Below are 21534 nucleotides of genomic sequence, written 5' to 3' on the forward strand. Positions count from 1 at the left end.
ACACTCACGGAGTCACACGCACACATGCATGCACACTCATATAAGATCGTTATATACCTCGCCAAGAAGCATCAGCTTTTGTTCATCAAGCTTGAAAGATGTACCAATACGTCGTCGGACCAAAGGAGCTTTCTCACCAGCAGACAAGGGGTATTCTCTTGGTAAGACACCAGTGAGGTCCTGTAAGGTGCACAATGTAAGGTGTAAAAATGTATCTTTTCTTATCAAAAAGTTACAAACTTTATATCAATGAATTGTGTTGATGAAATGCTTGCAAATAAGATTTGCAAAGCTGTTTTATCGAGCTCTTCCCTACGGGACATCAAGTCTGATGCCAATCACCACCAAATTGTCTCTCCCATTTCCACTACTGAGCTTTTATACACCCACTGATACCTTGTTCTCACCTTTGCCCTACAACGCTTGTGCTGTGGTGCATCAATTTATTATTGGCTCACTATTTTTTCCCTTTGCCCAATTTTGTGTGTTGATCCATTGCCCCCTGTCGTTCTGTTCTACCACGAGCCCCATTCTCTGAATAATAAGAAAAGATCAACAAAAAAGAAACTCCTGTGTCAACTTTACCAGAAGCCTCTGAGACTCGAGAATATTCCATTGTTCTTACAAACCTAAACAGTCTGGATGGGAATAAAAATTGACCAAGCAAGAATAGGTTTCAAGAAAAACACTGAAATTTATGAGATCATTAAAGTAATGTTCACAATGTGGGTCAACCAATTACACCTGCTCAAAAAACACCAAAAATCCATAGACCCTGGACGACAATCACGGAATTAAAAATTCATAACCTAGAAAGCATCTGAAAATGCAAATCCCATCCGCGTCCGTTTGTATTCAGATGTCGTCTTCTTTTTTCCACATGCTCCAAATAATGAAAACAGTTAAAAGAAATACAAAACAATTACAGATACATTAAAAGTACACCACCCCCATGCCAAATAAATAAATATCCTCCAGTGCGGTATTTCCATGCAGCACATAGAGACGGTATTGGGAAGGAGAGAGGTGTACAATAATTGATTGATTAATTGCGTAATTAAAATCGATAAATAATAATCGGAAAATAATTTCTTAATCAATTGGCTAATAGTGTTTCATGAACCACCATGTGTTCACACACTTTATGCAAGCTGTAACTTTTTGAAAATTAATTAGTCAAAAATTAAATAATTAATTGATTAATCAATAAATAATAAATAGATTAATTGATTACTCAATAAATCAAAAATATCCTTTATAGCCACATCACTTGGTCACTGTCATGTCCAAATATCAGCTTCTTAGCTCAAAAGGTTCCTGAGATGTTGCCCAGATGAGAAAGGACATAAATCAGTACTTAATTAATCGATAATAAGTAAGTAACTCATCAATTAATTGATTATCAAAAAACAAAAAAATACGATATTTGCCAAAGGACGTGCTCACTATTGTGCCGAAATTTCAGCTTCCTAGCTCAAAGGATGGCTGAGATATCGCCCGGACAAACAAGAAAACAAACAAACGACTGGAGTGAAAACTGAGTACTCCCTTTCAGCACGTGTCATTGCCTGGCCCCCTTCGGTGCCTGGCGATGACGTCATGCAACGTCTGGAGATAGCATAGGAAAGGAGCGGTGTTCAAAAAAAACAAATGAAAATTGATGATTTTATGCAGCCTTGATCTTTGAGCTTTAGATCTAAAAAAAAACTAAAAAAAACGTTTCTAGCTTTTCATTGGTGAACCAATTCAGTGACCCAACATGCAAATCATTTAAATTTCAGGTCAATAGGGTGAAAATTAGCAATTTTACACAACCTTGACCTTTGTTGATCGAGAAAAAACAGTCAGCTTCTATATTTTGATTGGTGAACCAATTCAGTAACCCAATATGCAAATTCTTAAAATTTCAGGTCAATCAGATGAAATTCACGATTTTATGAGATGCTGACCTTTGACCTTTTGACAAAATTATTAATTTGCCTTCTCTGTATTATCACAATAAAGATTTGGTGAAAATTTGATGAAAAAACTCAAATGGTAAAAAGTTACGGCCCACACACGCGCACGCACACACACACACACACACACACACACACACACACACACACACACACACTACACACACACACACTACACACACACACACACACACACACACACACACACACACACACACACACACACACACAAACAAATACACACACACCAAAACACACACACACACACACACACACACACACACACACAGAAGTGATTACAATACCCCAGCAGGTGACAGGCTATTGTTTTGGAATATTTTGCAACGCAGAATCACAGCATTGTAAATGACAAACAACCAGTGACTCCAACATTGATGAGCAATTACAATTCTTGGCACGTCATAATCCCCAAAGTTCATTCACTAAATGCTGCGTACGTGGCTAAGGAGCAAAAACAGTAAAGGGATCAAAGTAAATTCAAACAAAACTACCAACGTGAGTCACTTAGAGGCAAGGATTTGAACCAGCACTACTACCACTACTACTAAAGATGCAGTAGTATTGTGGGTTCAAATGCTGCTGGAGACAGCACTATTAATAATGGGAACTCTTCGCTCATGAAACCACAATTAGTCACTGGGGGATTTGATTGCTACCCTCTGATGCTCACTATTGATCAATATGCCGTTTGATTAGAGACAATGGTCTGCTAATACTTGAGTACCAGTTAACTGGTAATTCCCTGTGTGTCGCAAAAGGAAGGGCATCCGCACATTGCTTCAAAAAGGGGTCCACATTGCCCGAAAAAGGCCAACCCCTGCTCTCCGGGCTAAACGGCCTCTAAAGGTGGTTCTTCTTCTTCTTCCTCAGATGCTCAATAAAACCCAGCAAGTTACTAATGTAGTTTGAGGAAAGGGTAATCCACCTGGTCTGGTAAACACGTAATTCCAGTCCACTCATTCTCAATAAAACCCAGCTAGCTCACTAATGACATTCGAGGAAAAGGTACGGTAATCTGCCGAGGGGAAACGTGATGGGTGCCCACACTTCATGGTTGACTGAAATTAATTAAGTTTTAAGTTGCGGTGGAAGGTAAAGCAGTGTCTGCACAGAAGGAGTACTGCCAACCTGCTCCTACATGTTGTTGTGTTTATAAGGAGGAGACAAGTGTGTACATGCATGTGTATATCCCCAGTAAACATGAGCCAGAGTGAGCTGTTTTTGTCTGGTTCATCTGTGTTCTTTATCAAACCAAATCTTGGTTTTCATAGCCGCAGTGTCTCCAGAGAACAAAGCATGCGTTGAGTGAGTCAGCACGGCTGTCACAGTTTCATATGCTGGCAGAGACAGAGTTTGCTGCAGGACATGATTCAATAAGAGAAATATGTCTGTGGGAAGAACTGATATCAATCATAATGTGTCATATAATTTTGTTGGAATTTTGTCCCCAAGGTGAAGTGTGATATTATTATTTGTAGGGGAAATGGGGAGTAAGTGCAGGGAAGAGAGTGGGGGGCAGGAGGTGGGTGGGGATTGCATCATTGTTGGGACATTTAATTTACCTATTAAATATGAATAAAACGGTTCTACCAAATATGATTTGTGGTTAACAAGATATGTTCCTCTCAAAGTTGCTTGTGGGCAGTGACATCAATGGTAGCCGAGATTGAAAATATACAGGCGTGGCCAAATATATTGGCACCCTTGCACTTTTTTCAAATAATGCACAATTTCTTCCAGAAAACTGTTGAAATTAAAAAAATATTTTGGTATCCACATATATATTTATTTGGTTTGCAGTGGAACAAAACAAGAAAAAGCTGAAAAAAATACTAAATCTTAGCTTATTCCACACAGAAATCCTAAAATGGCCTGCACAATATTATTGGCACCTTTTCGAAGTTGTTAGAAATAATTAGATTTCAAGCAGGTTATTCTCCTTTACCTTGGAATTGAACTCACCTGCGGTGAATTGCAGGTGCCTGCAATATAAAAATCACTCAATAAACCAGTTTGAATCGAGAAAAGGAGTCATTCTGCTGTTTTGTGTCACTGTGTGTACCACAATGAGCATGGAGAAAAGAAAGAAAACCAGAGAATTGTCTGAGGAGGTCAGACACAAGATTGTAGCCAAGCATTGACAATCTCAAGGCTACAGGTCCATCTCCACAGACCTTGATGTTCCTGTGTCCACTGTACGCAATGTTATCAGGAAGTTTAAGGCCCATGGCACTGTAGCCAACCTTCCTGGATGTGGCCGCAAGACAAAACTTGCTCGAAGATTGCAGCGAAGGATTGTTCGAATGGTGGAGAAAGCACCTCGATCTACTGCCAAACAGATTCAAGCTGACCTTCAGACACAGGTTACAACAGTTCCAACTTGCACCATCCGTCACCAACTCAATGAAAGGAGGTTCTATGGTAGGGGACTCAGGAGGACCCCACTGCTGAGAAAGCCCTGCTGAAGTTTTCCAAAACACACCTGAACAAGCCAAAATCCTTCCAGGAGAATGTCCTGTGGACAGATGAGACCAAATTAGAGCTATTTGGTAAAGCACATCATCTCTATGTTTACAGAAAACAAAATGATGCCTTCAAAGAAAAGTACACCTTCCCTACAGTCAAACATGGAAGTGGTTCAGTGATGTTTTGGGGTTGCTGTGCTGCCTCTGGCCCTGGTTGCCTTGAATGTGTGCATGGCATCATTAACTCAGGAGATTACCAAGGCATTTTGGAGCACAATGTCCAACTCATTGTTAGAATGCTGGGACTACGTCGAAGGTCATGAATCTTGCAGCAGGACAACGACCCCAAACACACTTCAAAAAGCACCCAGGAATGGTTCAGGACAAAATGCTAGACTGTTCTGAAGTGTCCAGCAATGAGTCCAGATCTAAATCCCATTGAACACCTGTGGGGAGATCTGAAAACAGAAGTTGGGAGAAGGCACCCTTCAAATCTGGGAGAACTGGAGCAGTTTTCACAAGAAGAGTGGGTCAAACTGCCAGTAGAGAGGTGTAGGAAGCTCATTCATGGCTATAGGAAGCGCTTGACTGCAGTTATTTTGTCCAAAGGCTGTGCTACCAAATATTAAGTCTCACGTATCAATAATTTTGTCAATGCCATTTATTTTTATTTTCTGATTTAAAAGGATATATAAAGTTCTGAATCAAAAACAAAAGTTCTGTAATATTAACAGTGAAATAAAGAATAGTGGAGAACAAATACTTTTGTCAGTTTCAACTAATTTTTAGACAAAATTGTGAGTTATTTGAAAAAAGTGCAAGGGTGCCAATATTTTTAGCCACGACTGTAGATACACGGCCACTGAGAACGTAATAGGTTCACTAACTCTGAAAACGCTGGTTCTCATTATCAACAATGTAGAGATGAAGACACTGGACTGGGAGGATAGTTCAGACTACAAACACTGGGCTGGGAGGATGGTCTAGACAAGAGACACTGGGCTGGGAGGATGGTCTAGACTAGACACTGGGCTGGGAGGATAGTCGAGACTCGAGACAACCAATCTGTTGCGATTCAGAAATGTAAAATTATTAATTCCTAACATCATTCATTCCCTTTCTTCTCTGGTCCTAATTTGTTTCAAAACATTTTATCAATTGCTATCAATTCCTTCATCATTTTTTGTTTTCTTCCATTGATTATTTCATTCACTCTCATTCCCTGGTCTTTCATTAAAGTCATGTGTGTTAAATTTGTAAATGTAAGAAGCGATTGACTAATTCATTATGGTTGCCCACACAGGTCGTTGTTCAACACGATTTCTTATCGTGTGGTATCGTGAAGGCTGAGCAAATTATTTTCAGAGGTTTAATTTCAAACAAACAAAATGGTGGCTTTCTTACAAATGAGCTATACAGGCAGATGTTATGATTCACATCATCAGGTTTGAAGCTGTTCATGCATCATCTTATCGAGAGAAAGTGCGACAGGCAGCAGTCTCACCGCTTCACGCAGGCACAACTGCTTCAACTCTTGCAGCCGCAACCTCAGAGTTTCCTCGAGCGCCTCTTTCCGAATCATTAATGCATTCATGAGGTCCTTCTTCGCCTCCTGACTCAACTCCGACTCCTGCGAACCTGCATCACGGAGTCATTCCCCAAAGCGCAAGTGCAAGTCAAAATCAATCCACATCTTAACAAAGCGATGTGAAACATGCCACGCACAGGTGTGTTTTGGATGGAGAAGCAACCTGCCTGTGATGGGCCAACAGTGATTTTCTACTATCTCATCATAAATGATAGAGTTTTGTGAGTCGGTTACTGGAAGGCAAAGTTGTAGGTAAGAATGGCTTGAATTATAATTTGCGAATGGAAAAAAAAAATGCAATGCTCCTATTGGTGGCATCTGGGATATGCTTTGTAGGGTTTTGCAAGAGTCCTATGAGTGTTTTAAATAAAACTGATGTTTGCAAATCCTTTCTTGCTATAAAAACAAGACCGATAGTCTAACAACGGCATAGTCGGGCTTGTTTGATACTTCAGTTGTTGAATAGGATGGTACGACCTGGGTGAGGCGGGGGGATACCAGTTAGCTTAAAGTACCTGTATTTAATTTTGTCAATAAATTCCACATTCCTGTGCCACCTTCAGTTGAACGCCAGTCATTGGTAGCTGGTTCGTGAAGGACTTGGACAAAAAATGAACCTGGTCTGAATGTTGCTATATCCAGTCAATGGCGAAACTGCAAATGGGGAATCCGCGAATGTCACGGATGGAAACCCTTACGTCATTTCCTCATTCTGCTTTCAATTAAATATCTCTATATTTTCATTCCAAACAGCATCATTCATCATTCCGATCGCAAATTAATACTATACTAGCAACGGTACCCGCCCTACGAGCAGGGCTTCAATTGGGAGGCCCAAATGAAAGGGCAAAATATCAGAAATTGAAGGCTTTTTTATTTTAAACGATTTATATAAACATCCGTTAAATCATATCACACGCAAATCATCAAAATCTAAACAGTATTTGTAGAATTTCAATAAAAGCCACATCACTGTTCATATCGGTAAATATTATTCCATTGTGTATGGAAAAACTGGAAAATTGGAAAATAAATTGAAAAACCAATATAGCCAATTTTACTCCAGGTGGTTTGGAAAAACTGGAAAATTGGAAAATTGGAAAAATTGGAAATATGGAAAAATTGGAAAATTGGGGAAAATATGGAAAATTGGTGAAAAATTGGAAAAACAATACAGCCTATTTCACTCCACGGGGTTTGGAAAAACTGGAAAATTGGATAAATGGAAAAATTGTAAATTGGAAAAATTGGAAAATTCGGGAAAATTTTGGAAAAACAATATAGGCTATTTTACTCCAGGGGGTCCCAGGATTACCCACCCAAAATTTCGTTGCGATCGGTTCAGCCGTTTTTGCGGTACCTGGGAATGGACGGACGGACAGACATTTGGTGAATTATAGTAAGACTAGCGGGGTCACCCGTGGGAATCCCACGGGCATGGATGTGTGTGACATTTCGACATATTGAGTTAGATGCTGCACATTCATTTTTACAAAATGGTTACTGGCAAGTCATCAGATCCAGAAATGGTGTAATGAACACAATTAATTTATTTCACATAATATGTGACCCCTCACTCCTTTCCACCTGACACTCTCCTGTCTCCACCTGACACTCTCCTCTCTCCACCGAGCACTCCTCTCCTCTCCAATCCCTCACATTCCTCTCCTTTCCAATCCCTCACCTCTCCAATCCCTCACACTCCTCTCCTCTCCAATCCCTCACACGCCTCTCCAATCGCGCCTCACACTCCTCTCCAATCGCGCCTCACACTCCTCTCCAATCGCGCCTCACACTCATCTCCAATCGTGCCTCACACTCCCCTCCAATCACTCCTCTCCAATCGCGCCTCACACTCCTCTCCAATCGTGCCTCACACTCCTCTCCAATCGCGCCTCACACTCCTCTCCAATCGCGCCTCACACTCCTCTCCAATCGCGCCTCACACTCCTCTCCAATCGTGCCTCACACTCCTCTCCAATCGCGCCTCACACTCCTCTCCAATCGTGCCTCACACACCTCTCCAATCGCGCCTCACACTCCTCTCCAATCGTGCCTCACACTCCTCTCCAATCGCACCTCACACTCCTCTCCAATCGCACCTCACACTCCTCTCCAATCGCTCCTCACTTGCCTCTCCAATCGCTCCTCACTCGCCTCTCCAATCGCTCCTCACTCGCCTCTCCAATCGCTCCTCACTCGCCTCTCCAATCGCTCCTCACTCGCCTCTCCAATCGCTCCTCACTCGCCTCTCCAATCGCTCCTCACTCGCCTCTCCAATCGCTCCTCACTCGCCTCTCCAATCGCTCCTCACTCGCCTCTCCAATCGCTCCTCACTCGCCTCTCCAATCGCTCCTCACTCGCCTCTCCAATCGGCTTTCCCCGTCTCGTTTCTCTCGTTTTTCTCCCGTCTCGTTCTTTTTCTTGCTCCAAATCGGCCCGTCTCGCCCGTCGGCCCGTCGGAATCAGAAATCGGCCCGTCTTGCTTTCGTGCTTGCGCGTAAATAAATTGTGTTCATTACACCATTTCTGGATCTGATGACTTGCCAGTAACCATTTTGTAAAAATTAATGTGCAGCATCGAACTCAATATGTCGAAATGTCACACACATCCATGCCCGTGGGATTCCCACGGGTGACCCCGCAAGTTTGCATTGACGTTCGTCGATGGACTCGTTCGCCCGTCTCATTCGTTTTCTTGCTACATCCTATTCAAGTCTGCACTCTTCATCGATCGTCTCATTCATTTTGGAAATAGAAGTTTCCACGCAGCGCATGAATTGTCACGATCCTCAAGAGGAATTTGTCTCGTAATCATCAAATGATAAATGGCAAGTAAATTATATTGTGGAAAATTAAAGATTTCAAATGAACCTATTTAAAGTGTATGCGCACATAACTAATAAAAAAAAACGAAGAAATATCTCTCGGTAATTTCCTGAAACATATTTTACTTCCGGATAATAATGTTGAATGAAATAAAAACGAAGAAATATATGTCGGCATCATTGTTGACGTTTTTGTGACGACTGTCATCAAACGAAAAAGTAATATATCTTAACGGAAAAGCAAAAGCGAATTTTTAATATATATCGACACGTTGCCGTCGGTGTCATGTTGGGCGGTGTATGATACAGCATGACGCGATTTTTAAAAATATATCTCTGCATTTTCCCGCGTGTGTGGAATGTTCTCAATTATTGCTGACACCGAGTCTAAAACCATCGATAAAAATGAAATCATATGGTGAGTTAGATTGGAGATAAAGGCGTGAGAGAGACTCAATGGCCTTGAAGTTACAGGCCTTTGAGAATTCATTTCGTTCTATAAACGGCAACTTTCATCGGATTTTCTTCCTGGTTTTTTTCAACCGAGTCTAAAACTATGTTAGCGACTGTGAAAAATGAAATGATATATCGAATTTTTAATATATATCGATACGTTGCCGTCGGTGTCATGTTGGGCGGTGTATGATACACCATGACGCGATTTTTAAAATATATCTCTGCATTTTCCCGCGTGTGTGGAATGTTCTCAATTATTGCTGACACCGAGTCTAAAACCATCGATAAAAATGAAATCATATGGTGAGTTAGATTGGAGATAAAGGCGTGAGAGAGACTCAATGGCCTTGAAGTTACAGGCGTTTGAGAATTCATTTCGTTCTATAAAGGGCAACTTTCATTGGATTTTCTTTCCGTTTTTTTTCAACCGAGTCTAAAACTATGTTAGCGACTGTGAAAAATGAAATGATATATCGAATTTGATTTGAAATCAAACTGGGAGAGAGAGCAAGACACCACGGGCCTACAAAACAGGCCTCAAAGCTTTGCGAGTTAATAAAATGGTGGATATTTTTTGTTTATAATTATATGAAGCCACTCCCAGAATGGGTGGAGCTATGGGTGGAGATACTCTGCAAACCGAGTAAGCCACACCCCGGATAGACGCCCAACAGACAGACAGACAGACAGACAGAATCATCTACGGCTATTATAATATACAGACTTGGCATTTAATATGGAATTTTTTTTTCTTTCTTGACTTGGGTTTCCTTTCTGAACTCAGTATATCAATCTGGTGAGTTTCTTTTACGCTTCGGTGATTTCTTTGTTAAAAGAACCATGTCACTGATTGTCTGTCGCAGCAAGAAGTCAATAACAGGATTATATCACAGGTGGCGTGACAAAATGTACGGACAGGTATATTTGACGATTGGCTTCACAATCAGGTATATAAGGGTTGTTGCGTTCTGTATTAGTGGAAAACAACTGCTGCACGTCTACAAAAGTTATTGCCGCTTCCTCTGGAGATGGTCCGTCAACTCGACAATGCTGTTTGTCATGGAGTGGTGGCTTTACGAAATTCCGGCATGAAACAGCGTGCTATTGCTCGGCAGTATGGCATCACTCAAGGTCAGGTGACAAAGATCCCGAAACGAAATGCTCAGAGGGGTGTCCCTACTCCAATATCGAGGCCAGGACGTCCCCGCAGAACCACAAGGAGGGATGATCGCCAGCTGCACCGGTTAGTCTGCAATGGCCGTACCAAGTCAGCTAATCAGCTTAGGGCTGAGTGGCAGCAACTGACAAATGTGCCTGTATCCAGAAGGCTAGTCAACCAACGACTGGTTCAAGCAGGCTATCATGCCAGGCATCCCCTGAGAAAGCCACGTCTGACAAGACAACACCGCCAGCGCCGATTGCAGTGGGTCAGAGAGCACCGTCAATGACAGCCAGGACACTGGAATCACATGATCTTCAGTGACGAGTCTTGATTTCTGGTCTATCGTCAGGATGGCCATGTCCGAGTGTGCAGACAAGTGCATGAAGCCTACAACGAAGATTGTATAGTGCCAAGAGTCCAAGCTGGAGGTGGTGGGGAAACCGTTTGGGATGCTTTTCATGCAGGGGGCAAAACTGACCTGGTTGTTCTGAATGGAAACCTGAACCAGTTCAAGTACAGGGCCATTCTGGAAGAAACATTGCTTCCATTTGCTCGTGCAGCCTTTCGAGGAAACTTTGTCTTCCAAGATGACAATGCATGGCCTCATCGTGCTCGCATGATCCAACACTTTCTTGCTGACCGTGGTGTAGAGCATATGGAGTGGCCTGCCATGTCCCCGGATATGAATCCGATAGATAACTTGTGGGCAGAATTAACGCATCAAATCGACAACTTGGACCAGCAGCCTACCTCTGTGCGTGAATTGCAGCAGGCTATTGTCACTGCATGGCAAGCGATTCCTGTCCAAACCTTGGCAAATCTTGTGAACAGCATTCCTCAACGTGTACGTGCCCTCCTGAATGCTCGTGGGGGTTGCACGACGTACTGAACTGTAATTTTACTGTCCGTAATCCCAGTCGTAATTTAACCTTTGTTTTTGTTAAAAAAAAATTTGGGTAATGTGCAAAATAAAGAAATACTTCTGGAAAACGTACAGAAGTTTAACACAGTACTGTCCGTGAATTGAGTTCAATATCAGTTTACATCACTTTCAAGGATCAATTTATTTGCTTCGAAATGTCAAATGTGGTTTTTGTTTCTTTTAAAGGTCACATTAACAAAATCGAGGATTATTTCAACATAATTCCAATGAACTTTTGGTTCGAAGTCAACTTGAAAAGTAAGTTCACCCCCATAAAAAAAATATTCCATATTAAATACCAAGTCTGTAGATTATTAATATATCAAAATACAATTTTAAATCACGGTTGTGTTAAGATATTATCAAACCAGTGAAGCGTTATCATCTGCTCACTTCCGGATTCGGGAGCAAGATCTGTGTCGATCGCATTTCAGAATCATAATTGTATTGAGGAATTTCTGAAATCTCCCAACTACCTTACGACACCTGCTGGAACCCCAAAACGCTCCACAGAAGGTTATTATATTTCCTTTTAGTAAAATATGCAACTGTAATGGTTACTAAACGCTGCCCTCCTGTCATGTGACCAGGTACTCAGCTCTGATTGGTGGATGTTTGCGAGGGACATACATACATACACCGGACGGACAGACAATGCTGTTCCTCCAGACGGCATTGCCCTTCGGGCGACGCCTTAAAAAAAAAAAAGAAGGCAACACATGATTTAAATAACTATTACCATTGAAGGCTAAGTTGAACAACCCACATTTTCACAACGCAAGCAAATTCAACGATGTTGTGCAAAGGTAATATTTATGTTCAATTAAAAATTCCGATCCAGCAAGGTTGTTGACATCGAGAATGAAATAATCGGCCGGTGATGAGTAACGGTCAAAAAACACTTGCATACCGGAAGAAAAAAGGCTGCCATCGCTTCCACTGATGAGTTTGCTCTCGCTGCCCATGCTGCCCATTCCAGATGTTCCGAGAGAGCCCAGCTCCGTGAGGTCAATGGCGATCTCGCTCAGACTTCGTGCCACGGGGATCTTCGACTGCACCACAGGTGAAACGGATTTTTTCCCCTCTTTAACTAAAGCGCAAGCCCTGGCACATAAACCTTTATCAAAGGCCTGTGGTCTGCAATACGGAATGCTGTGCAAAGGGTATCAAAAGCATATTTCAAAATCACTAGAAGTGAATAATTTAACGCGCACCTTTCAGGTAAAGGCCGTGTACAACCCATAAGCAAAAGTAAGGTCCACTATAAAAACCAGGCAAGTATTGCTGTGATCAATGGATGAAATTAACACCATTTTGATCTAGCTATGTTGACAGCACTGGGAAGCGAAGGGAAGTTGACGTTCCAGGTGATAACCTTTTGGTGGAGAAAAATAAAAAGTAAATTGCTATATTATTGTGAAGGATTTGATATTCTTGCTTCCAACGGTGGTTAGCACACACCCATCAAAATTCTGTTGATTCCATCCATTGTTCAACTTGCCTGTAGATGCAGCTTGACACTTGTCTTCACAAACAACACCAGTCTTTCATTCTACGTTGCTATGATCAGGGTTACGAAGATTGCATGGACTTTACGTTGTCGATCTTAACCAAATATTGGAATTTCAACATCACCTCAAAATATCATTTCATTTATTATTAGCCCCCGTTGGACTTAGTCCAAAATGGGGGCTTATGGATTTGGTCTCGTTCCTCCATCATGTGTGTGTGTGTGTGTGTGTGTGTGTGTACGTCCCCAACCATATCTCGGAGATGTCTCTCAATTTTGTTCATACTTGGCGCAAAGACAATACATGACGGTATACCATATGCAAATTATTTTGTTTCACGTTGCGATCAAATATGGCCGTCTGGCGGCCATTTTATTTGTAAAAACAAACAAACCGATATTGATCACGTCCTCAACCATTTCTCGGACATGCATTTACTGATCTTGTTCAAATTTGGCACACAGATAATGAATGATGGGTTACATATGCCCGTAATTTTTTTTGATATCAGATCCAAGATGGCCGACTGGTGGCCATTTTGTTACTTAAACTTGTCCCCATCCAGGTTTCGGACATGCATGGACCAATTTTTTTTCAAACTTGGCACAAAGACAATACATGAGTATATATATGCAGAAGATTTTATTTTGTCATCTGACCAAAGATGGCCGACTGACAACCTTTAACTCCGTACAGCAAAATTACTAAAACCACGGTGGGGGATATGACATTTTATGTCTTTTTCTTCTTGTGTTGATTTGAATTTGCTTGTGCAGCACTCAATTTGACCAATGTTCTTCACATGATTGTGTTACCAGACTTGTTACCAGCACAATGGTTAAAGCGTCTGCTCTGAGTCTGGTAGTTCCGTGGTTGGAACCCTGGGCGAGTCATACCAAAAAAATATATTATGTGCTGCTTGCTTAATGCAAAGCATTAAAAAGATAGAGCATGAACAAACAACCATGGGTTGGCAATTGTCGATGGCACAGGCTTTGATGGGCCTAACGGCCTCCTCCCGCATTGAATTTCCTTGGAAGGGAACTCGTGTTATTATTAGGACAGGAGGAAAATTGAAGTAGAGTAGATATTCCCATAAAAGCACAAATTCACATGCAAAAGTCAGCAAATTACCTCAACCACCAATCACATCTCATCAAGCATATTAAAACATAGTTTCTTAAACTCCATCTGCGAGTGTGTTTCGTCAGGTTAGAATTGACATAAAAGAAATAAAAGCACCAAACACATTTCTTAGAATGTTACTTCAGTGCCTACAGAAAGTCTGCACCCCTTTCAAATGCTTCACTTTCTCTTGCCTTATAGGCTGGAAATAAATTGCATTAAATCACACTTTTTCCACCTTTATTTATACATCGTAACCCACAACTTCCAAGTGAAAAACAAATCCTACAAAATTTCAGAAAATTAATAAAAAATACAAAACTAGATTATCTTGGTTGGATAAGTGTCGACCCCCCTGAGTTAATACTTGGTGGAAGCACCTTTGACAGCAATTACAGCTGTGAGTCTGCTGGGATAGGTCTCTACCAACTTTGCGCACCTTGATTGGGCAATATTTGCCCATTCTTCTGTACAAAACTGTTCAAGCTCAGTCAAATTGTGTGGGGAGCATTGATGGACAGCAATCTTCAAGTCATGCCACAGATTTTCGATTGTATTTAGGTCAGGGCTCTAATTGGGCCACCCAAGGACATTTATCTGTTTGTTCCTTAACCACTCCAGTGTAGCTTTGGATTTGTGCTTCGGGCCCTTGTCATGCTGAAAGGTGAACTTCCGTCCAAATTTAAGCTTTCTTGCAGAGGGCAGCAGGTTTACCTTCAGGATTTTTCTGTATTTTGCTTTATCCATTTTCCCTTCTATCCTGACAAGGCCCCAGTCCCTGCTGATGAGAAACATCCCCATAACATGATGCTGCCACCACCATGCTTCACAGTAGGGGATTGTGTTCTTTGCCTGATGTGCTGTGTTGGGTTTGCCCCAAACGTAATGTTTTGCATTTAGGCCAAAAAGTTCCATCTTGGTTTCGTCAGATTACAAAACGTTTTGCCCCATGGCTTCAGAATCTCTGAAGTGTTTTCTACATACCTCAAACCGGACTCAAGGTGGATTTTTTGAGTATTGGTTTCCTTCTTGCCACCCTACCATAGAGGCCATACATGTGGAGTGCTTGGTATATTGTTGTCACATGCATCAGTCTTTGCCATAAAGGCCTGTAGCTGTTTTACTGTTGCCATTGGCCTCTTGGTGGCCTCTCTGATCAGTCGCTTTGCTTTGCCATCCAGTTTGGAGGGACGGCCTGATCTAGGCAAGGTCTTGGTGGTAACATACACCTTCCAGTTCTTAATGATTGACTTGACTGTGCTCCGAGGGATACTCAAGGCCTTTGAAATATTTTTAGACCCATCCTCTGATCTGTGCCTTTCCACATCTTTATCCCGGAGGTCTTTTGAGAAGTTCTCATGGTTCAGTCTTTGCTGTTAAATGCACCACACAGCAGAGAAAACCTACAGGAACAGCTGATTTTATCTTGAAATAATCAGAACCACTACTATTTAATACAGGTGGAGGCCAATTAACTTGTTGTGTAATTTTGAAGGTGATTGGAGACACCTGAGCTAATTTACAATTGTTTTTATAAGCGGGGTGGACACTTCTCAAACTTTTTACTTTGTATTTTTAATTAATATTCTGAAATTTGTAGTATTTGTTTTTCACTTGGAAGTTGTGGGTTACGATGTGTAAATTAAGGTGGAAAAGGTCTGATTTAATGCAATTTAATTTCAGGCTATAAGCAACAAAAGGTGAAAATTTTGAAAGGGGGTGTAGACTTTCTACGGGTACTGTGCATCTCCATCAAAACGCAGTCGATTCCTCGAGATCTGTCCAATATTTCCTGCGATTTTGAATCACTTGGATTTCATGAAACTGATTCGCAAAAATGCACAGCCAGCTCCACACTGGGTGGTCCAAGTGCTGTACCACGAATAATATATCAAGTACAAGCACACCCAAAGGGTGCTACGGTCACGCACTCTATCATTGCAAAAATGTGATTGTGTGACTCTATTCCCCATGTCGTGCAGACATAGATATTGCCTCCGTGGCAATCAAACTGTAGCCATGTTGGTGTAAGCTGTGCAGTAAAAAAATAAAATAAAAAGTAATCAATCTAAGATGTACACCACAAGTCAGGGAAGCTTGCAGTCATTGGATTTTACTTTAACATTGAAAATGCGGATTGCAGCTGGAACCATAGACACGTCTGTTGTAAATGATTCCCACATCAAAAAGGCTTATGCACAACTTTAGGTTTTCAAGTTGGAGGATCCACAACTTGCAAACTTGCATCCAGGGTTGCATATGAATTAATGACATTAAATTACCTATGCAAGCTAATTCAATATTTGAGGCTACTCGTGGGAACACCGTGAGGACATTCAAAGTTGTTTGGATTTAATAAAAATATTAAATGATTATACGAGTAAACTGCATTTATGCAACATCACAAGAGCGCAAGTGGACTGTGGATGATGGATGGGCCTCCTCACACCACCAGGCACATAAGGCTGCCGAAGCAGTTTCATTCGCTCGGGGGTACAATCCTGGACGAGTCCTCACTCCGACAAAGAATATACAACTGGCTCGATTTTCCCAACACGCTGCTGTTCATTTTGCCGACTTTGGAAGGATGACAGGCTGAGTCGACCCTCCTGATGTTATTTTGGCAAGGCTGCGAATACCACTTAGAACCTTAAGACCCCAAGCCAACTGCCATAATTGTTACGCCACCACCAAGCATCACCACCACAGCCACCACCGCCATGTGCACTACACATTAAAAGTTTTTTTTATATATACAGTACCTACCGTACATCTATATACTAATAAAATAGCCGTGTGTCTGTGTGTATGTGTGTTAATCAGTGGCATAGTTCCACGATGACAGCTATACACTTTAAACCTTGTACACACCCTAAAGGACACCAGGGTGTGCACCTGGGTAGGATTTTATAATCTCGGTTTAAAAAAAATTAATTGCTTGCCTTTTCCCCATCACTGATTTATTTTTGCTAACTATGATAACTTGACATACATATTGTCATGTCCCTGGGGTTAAGACCCCTGGGTGATGGATGACCGAAACGAGCTTTAACTCTGAGGGATATGCCCGAACTTGGCGGGATTATTTTTGGCGCGCGCGGGGCAGGGACTGAAGCCTTACCTCATAGGACGGCCGACACTGGGTTAATCCGTACCCACAAACAAAGAAACGAAACAAGACAAGAAAAGTAAAATTCAACAAATAATCATTAAATGAAAATAAATACAAAGACAATAAAAATGTTGAGGTAAAAACTAATAGTAATAGGCTAAGATGAGGGACCCTCCCCGCGGACTCAATTGCAGACGCAGGGAGAAATAAAAGAAAATATATTGTGTTATGTCGGCCGGCACTCAGCTCCGGCCTCAATGAGGGCTTGGTGGGCATCACAGGTCTGATCAGTCAGCAAAATGGCCACGCGTCAACCTGCTCAAGATGGCGCCGAGCCGCGCTTTCGCTGTGCCATGAATGTGAAGCAATTCGGGCCGGTGGTCCGCTCGCACTCTCCACTTTGTCCGAAATGCTGCGAGCTCCACGAACCACCGGCAACGTGCCCTCCTCACGATCAAAGTTTGCCACACCACTCCTTCTCTGCACCAGGTCCACACAGGCTCCGAACTCGCTCCACTAGCGCACACGAACCAAAATGCAATGGCCTTTCATGCAAGTCAGAACAGAGAGAAAATATGACCACCTCCAACGAACACCAGGACCAGAAGAAGAGAGCAAAAGGCAAACGCAGCCGTCCTCATTGAAAGCCAGCACAAAAGAGACCAAGATGGCGAGACTGCATCTCTTTCCTCTCCCAGCTCTCAAATGTTCCACGCTGATGTCACACTCTGTCCAATCACCAAGCTCTGTTCATCACTCCATCACGCCTCCACCAATCATCAAGGCAATGGCGTGGCCTGCTCGTTACGAGTCATCGGGGGCAGACTCTAATCGATGTTTGGGAATCTTCGGATGACGTCGGGATTTACTTGTCGATCGGAAAATGCTGTTTCTGTTGGCCCTGGCGGCGTTGTGAGCGAATGAGTCTATTGCCTGGCCAGCTGAGTTTTATAAGAACATTAGGGAAAAATCATAGGGAGGCAAGCACGTACAGGGGAATTTTAACCCGAAGCCCTGTAATTAATTATCACAATACCACCCTCCTTATGGCGACATGCAAACACTCTTAACCTGAACATTTATCCTGCTTATGTACATCGAGATGGGTTTCTTCTTCTTCGCGACACACGGTCCATACTAAACGATACATTTCTGAATTTCCTAAGGTATTTTTTCACCTACCCCCCACCAACGTAACAATATTTACAGCTATATATACACGACTAATGTGAATAGTGAAGACCAAAACTTCAACACATCAAGCAGACTCCTAAATGCCTCACCTTGCTCTGCTTTCTGTCCAGGTAGAACTGATGCTGCCCAATAGCCATCACCCAGATTGACTTGATGAGGGCAGAAGTCGCATACCAGGTGTGAATTGTGATACCACTCTGTCCAAATGTACGTCTGCTCACTGACAACCTGAGCACAGGGAGGCGGACAAACGGTAAATGAAACTAAATCACATTAATTTGAAGATTACTCCTTATCATCAGCATTATCATCATCATCATCAAGAAACTACAACTATAATATAATAATAAGAGGGAGAACTGCTTTGCAATACATGTCCCCTACCGATGTGATATTTTCTAAGTCCAAAAAGGGCATATGTCTGTGAAAAATTGACGAAATGCCCTGAAACTCGAACTTGTTCTGTACCTTATTGTAATAGAGCCATACACAAAGTTTCAGTTGAATATGGTAAAAGATATGGGAAACTATATATAAGCTTTCAAGCTAATATGGCTGCCAAACCACGTGACATATGACATCAAAAATGTACACTCAGCATACATATGGATAGGGGATCACGTTTGTGAAGTTTCGTGTTGATCAGAAATGGTTCGTTTTTCTATCCAATATGGCTGCAGTAGAAAGGACACATGTGACCTATGTGTCTTAAATTTAATTTTTCCCATTAAAAAAAAAAAAAATTGAAAAAAGTTTTCTATTTTTTCCATTTAGCGGTTCTGAGAAATATTTTTTGATTATTTGCATTTAAACCAACATGGCTGCCATACCACATGACCTATGATGTCACAATTATCATAAAAACATTCTGCATGAATGTCACTCCTACCCTGACAGTTTCGTCGCAATCGGACATGTGGTTGCTAAGGAAAAACGAAGTTTAGCCGGTACGGACGAACAATCCAAAAACATAATGCCTCCGGCCACCTTCGGGGGCAGAGGCATAAAAAGTCTGGAAAAACATAGGTTGTACAGATGGACGGACAGACGGGCAGAGAGCAAAACTATAGTCCTCTCCAGTGAAACCAGTATGTCACTAATGATAATAATCTATATAATAATAGCGTAAGGACTCGACTTTGTTATCCCTTTTACGCCGCACCCAGTGACCCGATACCCACGGCACTAATGGATTTACGATCTACGAACCTCGCTCTTTGTTTATCACGTACAGCCATACTCGAAAAATCGGAATTAGCCGACGGTGGGGCCCAAAAGCATCCGATTAACTACCGATACGACGCCATCTTACGACGCCATCGTATTGGCGTCTGCTGGGCGAAGGTGAAAGCAAGCCGTCCACTGAGTGGACAATCCAGAGCATGCATTTGTGCCGGTGTCGGCGATCGTTGTTCATATACGCACTCTTCATTCTCATCTTTCTTCCTAACTCTTACTCGGACAAGCAAATCCCCTATGCCATCCATAATGGTACACTGTATTCATACACCACATCCTCCCTTCGTGGATGTTCCACAGGTTTCGGCTAGTAATAATTAATAACACTATCATCATCAAATATATTATCGTGCACAGCACCATCACAATGCATCATAGTAACTCTTATCAATATGACCATCATGACCAGTATCAAAAACCCTGTAACACGCAATTAGCACCTTTACCACTGCAACCACAAAATACATCATCAGGATTATTTCTACCTTTCCACAACCCCAATCACCATCAATCAAAAGCACATCAACCCAATCAGTTACCACATCATCAGCAACATTACCTCTGGGTAAATGACATAACGTTCCTTTGTGTGCAAGGCAATTGAAAAACTCTTTAATGATCCTTGTCATTGGTGTGGTGTTTATGCACCCGTTACGGTCACAGTGTGAGTTGTTGTTTAATGTGCTCCTCCTGGGTGAATTCAATCAAATACAATTTGGTCCTAACGGGCATACCGCTGACTCATGGAATCGGAAGCCTCCCATTTATATAATAACTGGAAAATATTCTGAAAGTAAATAAATTTTTTCAAAGAAGGCTGAGGATTAATTTTCTTTTTTTTTATCGCAACTTGGACCTTGAAAATTTAAATAATACAAGGAATGCAAAACACAGCAAAAAAACCCAAAAAGTTTGAGGAGTTAATTTTAAAAGGCCAATTATTTTTTTTGTATACAAGATATGGACAATAAATCAATGAAGAAGTTAAATATATAATTATTATAATATCTCTGTTTTTAACCATTTTACAAAGAAATCGTTTCACCATACAAGGATATAACCAACATTTTATTATTCCAAGTACGATGGGCCTGAAATTAAATCAGGACAGAAAATTTCACATAAACGGTGATTAAACAATGTTCCACTTTTAATCATAAACCACTTCGTGAATATTCACTGCTCTGGTGAGATTTTTTGAACGATGTTTTACAAAGCAACGCATCCTTCATATTCCAATTGTAGGGGAGAGAGGTGGCAATATGGGCCCAATAATAGCTTTCCTTAATCAAACCTTTCTTGGGCCTAATTGCCTTCGTCAGGACATTTCTCATTATTTAACACCGTCATCCTGATGAATAACTGAACCCAAATGAAAGCACCGAGAAATGCAGAGCCCGTCCGCGTCCACTTTGTACAGTACTCGAAATAAAATTGACAAAAACAACAGCTAAATACAAGTGTGTGTATGTATATGTATATATATTTGTACATTGTATTGTATGTTCTCCATATTCTCATAATAAAGGTTTCTTGAATATTTCATGACAAAAGCTCAATTAGTTAAAATAAAGTTATGGCCTGGATAGACACACTCAAGGTCAACAGTGAGTAAATAAACACTGCAACCAGATGAATAAGTGCTTGCCGTGCTATCATTATGTGCCATTATCATTATCAGTTACCTAATCCTAAGAGGTGGACATTATGGATGAGCTCAATTTGATACGAGTCTAAAAGATCCATCTCTATTTCCAAGTGGAGGGAGGGTGAAAAGAGGAGGAGGGGTGAGGTGAGAGTAGATGGGTGAGTTGAGAGTAGATGGGTGGGTTGAGAGTGGAGGGATGAAGTGAGTGGGGAGGGGTGAGATGAGAGAAGAGGGCCAGTGATGTGAGAGGGAAAGGGGAGCAGAGAGAGGAGGGGAGAAGAGTGGACGAGGGGAGGGGTGAGTGG

The 21534-nt window shown here is 41.7% G+C and overlaps 1 protein-coding gene across 8 annotated transcripts in view; it reads right to left on the reverse strand.

Annotated features, from left to right (window-relative positions):
• The window catches only part of LOC137436716 (FERM domain-containing protein 4A), a 293806-nt gene that overhangs the window by 37348 nt on the left and 234924 nt on the right, over positions 1 to 21534 (reverse strand). For all 8 annotated transcript variants that reach the window (XM_068130724.2, XM_068130726.2, XM_068130727.2 and 5 more), the window contains 4 exons: positions 18432 to 18570; positions 12311 to 12452; positions 5949 to 6082; positions 58 to 180 (listed from right to left, as the gene is read on the reverse strand). In XM_068130724.2, coding sequence (XP_067986825.1) covers positions 58 to 180; positions 5949 to 6082; positions 12311 to 12452; positions 18432 to 18570 — 538 coding nt within the window. The remainder of the gene's footprint in view (positions 1 to 57; positions 181 to 5948; positions 6083 to 12310; positions 12453 to 18431; positions 18571 to 21534) is intronic.

This window comes from Myxine glutinosa, chromosome 11 (assembly GCF_964187855.1).
Source record: "Myxine glutinosa chromosome 11, kmMyxGlut1.1, whole genome shotgun sequence".
Lineage (NCBI taxonomy): Eukaryota > Metazoa > Chordata > Myxini > Myxiniformes > Myxinidae > Myxine > Myxine glutinosa.